General features: G+C 43.4%; 1 protein-coding gene across 1 annotated transcript in view; it reads left to right on the top strand.

Annotated features, from left to right (window-relative positions):
• Nucleotides 1-215: 215 nt before the first annotated feature.
• gpr108 (G protein-coupled receptor 108) overlaps nucleotides 216-11,694 on the top strand; it is a 47,483-nt gene continuing 36,004 nt past the window's right edge. The window contains exons 1-2 of the mRNA XM_078429521.1: nucleotides 216-323; nucleotides 10,654-10,770. Of these exons, the coding sequence (XP_078285647.1) occupies nucleotides 228-323; nucleotides 10,654-10,770 (213 nt within the window). The 5' untranslated portion in view covers nucleotides 216-227. The remainder of the gene's footprint in view (nucleotides 324-10,653; nucleotides 10,771-11,694) is intronic.

Genomic DNA, 11,694 nt, shown 5'->3' with positions numbered 1-11,694 from the left:
CTTTTTAAACCATTAAATTGGCTTCTTGGTGGCGACAAGTCCCGCCTTATTAGGGCGGGCTCCTACCCGATTGGTCCGTTGTAGGCGGCGTGTACAAAATAGAAGGCGGCTGTTGGTTGGCGGACACGTCGGTCAGTGAAGGTTCTCGTCGCGGATTGGCTGTAAGGGCTGTCCGTCACACGTGGTCCCACCCCCCCTCCTCCTCCACCGCTTCCGGCAGTGCGGTGATGAGGATGATGGCTGGTGGAGGAGTTGAGTTTGTACTCCTGCTGCTTCTCGCCGTTTTAGGGACGACAGGGCGAATCCATCGCCTCATACTCAAGGTAGGCGGCATCTGGTGACCTTAAATACCTGAATCAATGGACGTCAACCAGGCTGGAAGCTTCCTTCCTTTCTTCCCGATGTTATGTTTGTGTGCCATTTTATGTTTGTTCTTAGTACCTGAAATGATGTACAACACTTTGGTCAACGTGGGTTGTTTTTAAATGTGCTACACAAATAAAATGGACTTGATTTGACTTGACTTGAAGAACCTCAGTTGCCTTGGGTTTCTTGGATCTTGGTCCTCCAAAATATTCCAGATGGAATTTAAACGAGGTGGAGATCTCGACCTGAAACATCACCTATTCCTTTTCTCCAGAGATCTTGTATCTTGTGGTGTAAGAAAATAACTGCAGATGCTGGTACAAATCGAAGGTATTTATTCACAAAATGCTGGAGTAACTCAGCAGGTCAGGCAGCATCTCAGGAGAGAAGGAATGGGTGACGTTTTGGGTCGAGATCCTTCTTCAGCCCAGACCCGAAACGTCACCCATTCCTTCTCTCCTGAGATGCTATCTGACCTGCTGAGTTACTCCAGCATTTTGTATCTTGTGGTCATCACTTCCGAAGTGTCCACTGGGGACTATACTGGAAGTATCCTATACCCACTGGAGACAATTTTTAATTCTATCCTACACCTACTAGGAACATTTTTTAAAAACATTTACAAAGCCAATTAACCTACAAACCTCCTCGTCCTTGGAGTGTGGGAGGAAACTGAAGATCTTGGAGACGTTTCTGGGCTATACTGAAGAAGGGTCTGGACCCAAAACGTTACCTATTCCATTTCTCCAGAGGTGCTATCTGATCCACTGAGATACTCCAGCATTTTGTGTCTATCTTAGGTTGGGGGGGTGGAGTTGAAGTTCTCACGCCTCACATTCAAGATGCTGTCTGACCCGCTGAGTTACTCTAGCATCTGCAGTTCCTTCCTCCACCCCCAACCTCTTCCACTCATTGACCTGGCACTGGTGAAATGTTCACCTACGACTGTTTAAGCTCGAAATGTCGCCCTAAATGGTATCCACTTGTCAGCCCACATTGACAACACACCCAAAGTGGCAACCATTTAAGATTGACGTGGTCACTTTTCCATATTGTATGAGGAAACGTCATAAATTTCAGGTTCCCCTTCAAGTCCCACATGTCTTTCACCTGGGTCACTCCAGCAATATGACCACAGAAATATCAGCTAACACTCCAGCGCAGTGTGAAAGGAGGGTTGTACTTTTGGAGGAGATGAAATAAGTCTCCATTGCTCTCTGGTTCCCACAGCTACTTTATTTTTAGCAAAAGAAGAGGATAGTCATTCCTGAGTTTTTCTAATATTCATCAGCAATCATCAGTAATATTCATCAGCAATTCATCAGCATAATCAGAACTGATTATCTCATGACTGTCATATCCAGAACCAGGGGTCACAGCTTAAGGATAAGGGGGCAGTCTTTTAGGACCGAGATGAGAAAACATTTCTTCACACAGAGAGTGGTGAGTCTGTGGAATTCTCTGCCACAGAAGGTAGTTGAGGCCAGTTCATTGGCTATATTTAAGAGGGAGTTAGATGTGACCCTTGTGGCTAAAGGGATCAGGGAGTATGGAGAGAAGGCAGGTACAGGTTACTGAGCTGGATGATCAGCCATGATCATATTGAATGGCGGTGTAGGCTCGAAGGGCCGAATGGCCTACTCCTGCACCTAGTTTCTATGTTTCTATATCACTGTTTATGGGAATGTGCTTTGTGCATATTGCTTTTCTCTCCTATGTTACAGTATGGGCTATTCAATGACATTGTTGATGTAAACTTTGGGTTGTCTTCTCATCGTGATAAGGTAGTGGTAATGCATGACTCCTTGCTGGTGACGTCCTGCCTTTTGTTCTATGGAGTGAATGAAAGAGATGACGGAAAGTGGTGCCGGTCGATCACGGGCACTGACCTCCCCACTGTTGAAGGGATCCATAAGAGGCCCTGTCTCAAAAAGACAGCGAGCATCATCAAGGACCCACACCACCCTGGCTACATTCTAATTTCCCAACAAATATTGAACACCACTATTGAACACCACTATTGAACACCACTAAACTGCCTGGGTAGCATTAGGGACTTTGGGTTTTGTTTTTGTACTATCTTGTTTTATTTATTTCTTGATTTCTTTATTATATTATTTATTGAGTGCTGTTTACAAACCTATTATACTGCTGCTGGAAGTAATAATTTAATTGTTCTTTTCCGATACATATGACAATTAAACACTCTTGGATCTTGAATCCCTTCGATGACAGAAACAGAGGCATTCGTCTATTGTTTGGCTATAGTTTTTTACCATCTCCATCATAAAAGCATTTTCAAATGCCTTTTTCCTTTATCTCTTCCTTGACTCTAATTGCCCATTTGGACTCCATTCCCAAACGCATCCGCTATCTGTGTGTATTTCGCTGCAGGAGTTGTGATTTGTGTGCTAGGGCAGGACCCAGCTGTGCTACTTCTGGACCTTGCCAGTGTACTTGGTTATCTCATTTGTCTTTAATAATGCAATGTGTTTAGTTAGTATCTGCAGGTGTTGGCCAGTAATATGAATCTCCCTGAATCTATTGGCCAGGTGGAAAGCTTATCCACAATAAGATGAACACATTGATCCTGGAAGAAACAAATTGTTGTCTTGTGCAGAATGCTTTATTGATAGTTATATGTAACTCACCTTCCTCTGTTTCCTTTGCTTTTTGTGCCACCCTTTGCTGCATTCTTGGTTCCTTTCTTGACGCTGCTGTTACTATCTCTGCTACGAGCATTTTTGATCTCCATTTTATTCTGGACCTAGATGTACATTTGCTCCTGACTTAGTCCTTCCCCTTTGCCCTAATTAGGGGAGAGAAACATAAAAGGGAGAAGCAAATGGATCAAGTTGGATGAAGAAAGATGGTTGGAATTCAAAATGGTAAACTGGTTGGGCAGAGTACACTACAGAAACAAGCCATGCAATTGTATGTAAAGTCCAAAACAGAGGCTACCCTAGTCTGTGGGATACTATTCTGTGTTTGAATAGCTGAGTCATGAAAGGCAGAAGTGATCATTTGGTCTGTTTGCTTTGTAACTTCGGTCAGCACATACTCAATCTTTGCACTTCTTTAAATTCTATTTCCTTACACATCCCTGATTGGAATGATTTTTCTTTCTGTTTTGTTTCTTACTATTTTGTTTCTTACTATTCTCCCTTAAATCTATTTGCTTGGCTCCCTTTGTTACCAGAGGTCCTAGCCTCAGAATTAAAGGGTGCTCTTTTAAAAAGGAGGTGAGGAGGAACTACTTTTGTCAGAGGGTAGTTAATCTGTGGAACTCATTGCCACGGTGGGCTATGGAGGCAACGTCAGTGGATATTTTTAAGGCAGAGATAGACAAATTCTTGATTAGAATGGGTGTCAAGGGTTAGAGTCATAGAGTCCTACAGCACAGAAAGAGGCCCTTTGGCCCATCGTGTCCGCGCCGCCCGTTACCAAACACAGTCTAATTTTAATCCCATTTACCCGCATTTGGACTGTAGTCCTGAATGTTGTAGCATTTCAAGTGCCCATCCAAATGCCTCTTAAACGTTGTGAGTGTTCCCGCCTCCACCACCACCCCAGGCAGTGAGTTCCAGACTCCAACCACCCTCTGGGTGAAAAAGTTCTTTCTCACATCCCCCCGAAACCTCCCTCCCCTTACCCTGTATCTATGTCCCCTCGTTGTTGAACCTTCCACCAGTGGAAGAAGATCCCCGCCATCTACCTTATCTGTGCCCCTCATGATCTTGTACACCTCGATCATGTCCCCTCTCAGCCTTCTCTGCTCCAGGGAAAACAGGTTATGGGGAGAAGGCAGGAAAATTGGATTAGGAGGAAGAAATCAGCCATGATTGAATGGCGGAGTAGACTCGATGGGCCGAATGGCCTAATTCTACTCCTATAACCTGTGAACTTGTTACCTATTATTAACCCATTATTTGTGGCCTAGAATTGAACGTAGCTGAAGAGCATATTATTGTTGAACTGGTTAAAGATCCAAAAATTCTTTAAATGCTGACCTGTCAATGTGACCTTTTGAGATGTGCCTGGGATGACCGGTTTATTTGGTGTTTATGTTGAAATTCAGCAGAAGTTTAAGCCGCCGTTTTTGGCTGGAGGATCGGTTTAGCTTTACGAATTCAAACAAAAGCAATAGGCTCCACCACAGATCACGAGTTAGTCTGTTGTAGAACAAGTTAGTTAATCTCATATTGCTGTTTCCTCTCTCTGTGGAAAATACTTTCTTTCAAAGTGATCAAAAATTGTTCCTTTTTGAAAGCACCATAAAAAAATAATGGAAAAATAAATATTTTCATATTTAGCCGATACTGAAGCCGATACTGCTTCACAAAAAAAGATGCAAAATGCTGGAGTACCTCCGTGGGTCAGGCAGCATCCCTGGAGAATATGGATTCCTCAAAGTATGCCGTTATTGAAGAAGTTCTTCTCCCACCTGTCTGACCCAAAATGTCACCCGTCCATGTACTACAGAGATTCACGGAGGGACTCAAGTTTTTCTTTTTGTTATTCAAAAAATAACACATTTACTTCATGTCCTCTGCAGATCTTCCTGTCTCTGGAATGATTACAGATATATCATTAGATTACTATAACTAAGAGTTGTGAACCTGTTTTAGAACTTCTAAAAACTGTTAAGCATTCTCTGGGAAAGATTGGCTGAACTGGATCAGGGGACTCCAAGCGGATCTGTGGGATGCAAGAGAGAAATTCTGAAAGTTATTTTGGTTTCTGTCTTTGACTTTTTTTTAATAATGGGGAACTTTTTTTTCTGGGATAGACACAAAATGCAGGAGTAACCCAGCGGGACAGGCAGCATCTCTGGAGAGAAGGAATGAGTGACGTTTCAGATTGAGACTCTTCTTCGGACTTTTAAGACTTTTTCTGGGGATGTAACTTTTCCAAGGATGCACCTCCTAAACTGGGTCAGTCTACACTGATGCTCTGACTGTAGAGTAAAGTTGTCAGACTACCTTCAAAACCAAAGGCACCCTCAACAAGTGGTGGAGGCTCTTATTGATGTTAGGTTAAAACGTGTACTGGCAATGGAATTGAAATTTAGAAGAGGAGGGTACACAAAAAAAGTGTGGGAAAATTTTGATCCAAAACCCATGTGTAACTAATTGGAGGCAAGAAGCTGGAATCTCTCATAGAACACAAAGTGCTGGAGTAACTCAGCGGGTCAGGCAGCATCTCTGGAAAAAAATTATTCACAAAATGCTGGAGTAACTCAGCAGGTCAGGCAGCATCTCAGGAGAGAAGGAATGGGTGACGTTTCGGGTCGAGACCCTTCTTCAGACTGAATAAATTTTGTGAATAAATACCTTCGATTTGTACCAGCATCTGCAGTTATTTTCTTACACTCTCTGGAAGACATGGATGGGTGACGTTTCAGGTTGAGAACTTTCTTCAGAATTGAGTCTGCAACACTGCTTCCCCGTGTCCTCCAGAGGAGCTATCTGACCCAATTAGTTACTCCTGCCTTTGTGTTCACAAAACTAATTGGGCTGGATTTTGTGGTCAGCAAGAGTAAGCTGCCCACATATATCTAGCAACTTCCTGCTATGAGCGATTCTGATGTTTGTTACTGTCAGCCGTTGCTTCAGGCAAAAACGTTTAGCTTTAGAGAGATATATCATGGAAATAGGCCCTTTGGCCCACCAAGTCCGCACTGACCATCGATCACCTGTTCACACTAGTTCTGTGTTATCCCACTTTCCCCATCCACTCCCTACACACTGAAGACAATTTACATAGGTCAATTAACTGAAAAACCTGCACATGTGTGTGATGTGGGAGGAAACCAAGTTGCTAGAGGAAACCCACACAGTCACATGGCAGATGTGCAAACTGCACGTGGACAGCACCCATGATCAGGATCGAATCGGGGCCTCTAGCGCCATGAGGCACCAGCTACGTCACTGTACTGCCTCTGGTGTACAGCATTCTTTAAGCTGGCTAAGGAGTCCATTGAATATAGAACTGCACAGCACACAAACAGGCTTTTTGGGGTTATGGACCATAACATAAATAAACATCATGTTCGACACAAACATTGTGGGTTGAAGGGGCCTGTTCCTGTGCTGTACTGTTTAATGTTCTGTGCCAGCTGCCATGTTGCTATTGGTTTTATGCTGATCCATTCATTCACTGTTCATGTGGCTTTAATTGAGAGCATTATACAAATTGCTTGTTGTCAATACTTTTGGCCTTGATTCGGAAAAAAATCATCAGGAGATCACTTAGTTTTGTTAATTTCAGTACTTGGAAGATACTAAAGTATTAGGTTGCTTGTTTGATTAGATCTTCCTCGCATGCAAATGAAAGAAGTGTCCAGGCCCAAAATGTCACCTATCCATGTTCAACAGAGATGCTCCCTGATCTGCTGTTACTCCAGCATTTTGTGCCTTTTTTTTGTAAACTAGCACCTGCAGTTCATTGTTTCTTGCAAATATATCTGCTTTGGGATGTGGATGAAACTGAAATTCATGGTGGAAAACCACATCGTTTCTGAATATAAGTTTTTTTCCACAGACCCAGATTTGATCCTGACCTCCAGTATGGTCTGTGTGGAGTTTGCAAGTTTTTCCTATAACCACGTTGGTTTCCTCTGGGTGTTCCGGTTTCCTCCCCACATCCCCAAAGACATGAGGGGTTAGTAGGTTAATTGGCATTATTTTATTTTTTTTCAAATCTGTAAATTTCCCTTAATGGGTTGGGAGTGGATTTGAAAGTGAGATAACAGAACTAGTCGAACAGCTAATCGAAGATTGGCATGGATTTGGTGGGATGAGGGCCTGTTTCCACGCTGTATCTCCAAACTAAACACTGGCTACTTGGAAGAAAATTGATGGATAAGGGGATAGAACATGCGCATGAGCACAGCAAGTAAGAACATGAAAGTGCAACCAACTGGGCTTCCTGTAATGTCATTCTATGAGCCACACAATCTAACCTTTTTTTTTAAATCGATCTTGCCCACAATTTTGTTAAAAGCAATTAAACCATCTATCTTTAATCGTAGACACTGAGACTTTGGCTCTGCGAGATGGGAGAGTTGTTAGAATAAGCAAGGGGTCGGCATCAAGCATGAAACGTCACCGGTACTCAAACAGCATGGGCCTGTCATTTCCTGATGGTTTTTAGGGCGTTGTCGAGCGCTCAGTGATATCAGCCACCAATTTGTAGAATGACTCTGTGGTGCAGCAGTCAACACTGCCTCTTGTAAGGACTTTTAGTTTAATTTAGAGATACAGCGTGGAAACAGGCCCTACAGCCAACCGAGTCCACGCTGACCTACGATCATCTGTACGCTAGTTCTATCCTACACACTAGGGACAATTTACAAGTCGATTAACCTACAAACCTGTATGTCTATGGATGAAAACGTGGGGGGAAACTAGCACCTGGAGAAAACTCACATGGTCACAGGGAAAATGTACAAACTTCGTGCAGACAGCACCCGGAGTCAGGAATGAACCTGGGTCTCTGGCGCTGTAAAGCAGCAATCCTACTACTGCCGCACTGTGCCGACTTGTGTTTGATTGTGACCTTTGTTGCTATCGGTGTGGAACTTTGCCTGGTCTCTCTTTGGCTTGCATTGTTATTGTGTGGTTACTTGGTATAACTTATGATTTATTGAGACGAGCATTTGTACTTTAAGATTTATTACATTATTGTATTTAATTTCTCCTCCACCTGCCATTGTGGGGTTTGAACTTGTCTATGGATCAATGGTCCAGAACCCTGGCTGTAAGCCCAGTAGCTTGCAGTCGGCAACACAGTGGTGCAGCTGGTCGAGCTGCCTCACAGTGTCAGAGACACTGATTTGATCCTGACCTCGGGTGCTGTGTGTGTGGGGTTTGCACCTTCACCCTGTGACAATGTAGAAATAGTGGTCTTGACCGAAGAAGGTTCTTAACTCGAAACGTCACCTCTCTATGTTCTCCAAAGATGCTGCCCGACCTGCTGAGTTACTCCAGCATTTAGTGTCACCCTGTGATCACGCGGTTTTACTCCGATTTCCTCCCACATTCCAAAGACATGCGGCTTTGTCAGTTAATTGACCCCTGCAAATTGCTTTGAGTGTGGAGACAATGGATGAGTAAAGAACTAGTGTAAACGGGTGATCGATGGTTGTTAGCATGGACTCAATGGGCCGAAGAGCTTGTTTCCAGGTGCATCTCTAAACTAAATTAGACCACTTTTGCTGCTGTACACTCCAAAATAGTGACTCCAATCAAAAAAGGGAAGTGTGCATTTCTAAGCCTTGCATTTCACACTACGTTCTGTTGCCAGTGCTGGTTACTTTAGTTTAGAGATGCAGGGCCTTCGGCCCACTAAGTCCGCATCGACCAGCGATCTCCGCACACCAACACTATCCTACATACACTAGGGACAATTTCCACCAATACCAAGCCAATTAACCTACAAACCTGCACGTCTTTGGAGTGTGGGAGGAAACCGAAGATCTCTGAGAAAACCTACACGTCTTGGAGGGAATGTACAAACTCCGCACAGACGGCACCCCTAGTCGGGATGGAACCTGGGTCTCGGGTGCTGTAAGGCAGCAACTCTACCGCTGCGCCACTGTGCTGTTAAAAACTCCTTGTGCTCAGCAGGCTTCCACAAACAGAAATACAATTCAAGTATTATCTGTCGCTTGATGTTGATTGCACTGTGTCCAATATTTAACCTGACTGCTATCCTTGGAAATAGTCACATGGGATATTTTACGACCACCATCTGTGATGGTAGCAGGACCATGATTCAATGCCTTATCCAATGTGCAGGGCAACTGCAGTCAAGAGCTTGGAGGCTGAGGTTCATGTGGTCAAGTCTTGAATGAATCTTGATCCTATAGTCTTTTGATTTAAATACACTATTGTTCCCCTTTTTTCCATGGGAAACAATGTAGCACAGAAACAAGATCGGTGTTGATATCCTAGTGTGTGATAATTGTTAGACTTACTGCGGGAAAAGGAATGGTTGAATGTTTCTTCAGCTATAATCCAATATTTAAAAAAAATTAACGACAAATAATAATGAAATAATGGAAACAAAACATTTAGGAACAAGGAACTGCAGATGCTGGTTTACACAAAATGACACAAAGTGCTGGAGTTACTCGGCAAGTCAGACAGCATCTCCGGAGAACTTGGGTAGGTGACGTTTCGGGTTAGAAGAAGGGTCCCGACCTGAAACGTTACTTATCCGTGTTCTCCAGAGATGCTGCCTGACCTGCTGAGTTACTCCAGCACTTTGTGTCCTTCAATGAAAAAAACATTTCTTCATTTTGAGATGCTAGATAAAGTAAACTTGAGGCTAAATTACAAATATCATTGATCATATAATGATCCATAATTTTGAGGACCTGTTCTCTCAGCTCCAGAATTTTTCTTCTCAGCCAGCATGTTTTAGATTTTTTATTTTTTTTAGATTTAGAGATACAGCGCGGAAACAGGCCCTTCGGCCCACCGAGTCCGCGCCGCCCAGCGATCCCCGCACATTAACACTATCCTACACACACTAGGGACAATTTTTACTTATTACCCAGTCAATTAACCTACATACCTGTACGTCTAAGGAGTGTGGGAGGAAACTGAAGATTTCGGAGAAAACCCACGCAGGTCACGGGGAGAACGTACAAACTCCGTACAGACGGCGCCCGTAGTCAGGATCGAACCTGAATCTCCGACGCTGCATTCGCTGTAAGGCAGCAACTCTACTGCTGCGCCACCGTGCTGAAGGTGTTGAATGATATTTGGTACATAGCCAGGGGTGTGGCATGCACAACTTGGTAAATGGTTAGCACAATCTGTATTAGAAAGTTGTTAGCTTGTATCCCATTTCAGAAAATATCAAAAATCTACAGGTGCTGACTTGGAATGAGATATTAAACTGCTTATTGGTTCAGCATTTATTCAAATGCCATCACTTAAATTATGAAAGGCTGTCACCCTAATAGTCTGGCTGATACCAGTCCCTCGACCAAAGTTACATAACATTTTATGGCCATTATCATATTGCTGTTTGCGTGGAACCCTATGCAACACTTTTTTGCTACTTTTGAACTGAGTATACTTGCAAAATTTTTTTTTTAACTGGCCGTAAAGCACATTGGCACATTCTGCTGTGTATCAGGCTTTCACAGAGGAGAAGGGCTATTGAAGAGTGGGCATCATTTGAAAGGCCAGTGCTGTCTTTGCTACTGAGGCACAAACTGGATAGCAAGGTATGTGTCTCTCTGTAATATCATTCTCACCTTTTTTCTTTTAGGAAGATACAAGATCAAGAGTTCACTTGAACACTTTTGGGTACTACACGAATGGAACCTTGTTAGTAAACCTTACAAGTCTTCACTTAAGAACGGACATCGCCTTGGAGAAGACTTTAGTAAGTACTGTACTACTAATGAAATGTTGGTAACTTGAGAGAGATGCAATTTCACTGATCCCCTTCTGCACTGTAGAGTGCAGATTGGTAGGATAACAATTCCTTATCGCAAAGATGTCCCCTTTGCTTGGAGAAAATTAGTGCCAGTATATTGTGCCCCAAATTACATGTGATCAGATATGTGATCAGATGGGAATGATGTCTAAGATGAGCTTGATAAAAGCTGACCAATAACTTTGGAATTCTCCCAAAAGTCTTGATGTTTAGTTTATGTTCACGTATACCTGAGGCACAGTGAAAAGTTTTTTTGTTTCGTGCTATCCAGTCAGCGGAAAGACTACGTGATTGCCATCAAGCCGTCCACGGTGTACAGATACAGAATAAAGGGAATAACGTCTTGAGCATGATAAAGTCCAATAAAATCCAATTGCAGGCAGTCCTCAGCTTACGATGGGGTTCCATTCCGAGAAACCCATCACAAACCGAAAATAGTGTAAGTCGAAGTGCATTTAATACGCGCGATCACGTGGCCTGACGCAAGCTGCCATTTGCACCATCGCAAAGTTGGATTATCGCAAGTCAAAGCATCGTAAGGAGGAACGGAAAGCTGAGTTAGTCAATATGGAAAGAAATATGAAACAAGTGGGCAAAGCAGCGCGGTACACTGACGCAGCTGGTAGAGCTGATGCCTCACAGCACAGCTGGTAGAACTGATGCCTCCCCAGGTTCGATCCTGACTTCGGGTACAGTTTCTGTGGAGTTTGCATATTCTCCCTGTGGCAATATGAGCTTCTTCCAGGTGCACTGGTTTCCTCCCACATCCCAAAGATGTGCAGGTTTATAGGTTAACAACCAAGATTATAGCAATCGGTCTGAAGAAGGGTCTCGACCCGAAACGTCACCCATTCCTTCTATCCAGAGACG

The sequence above is a fragment of the Rhinoraja longicauda genome, chromosome 37 (genome assembly GCF_053455715.1).
Source record: "Rhinoraja longicauda isolate Sanriku21f chromosome 37, sRhiLon1.1, whole genome shotgun sequence".
Lineage (NCBI taxonomy): Eukaryota > Metazoa > Chordata > Chondrichthyes > Rajiformes > Arhynchobatidae > Rhinoraja > Rhinoraja longicauda.
This window is presented reverse-complemented; position numbering and strand designations above follow the sequence as displayed.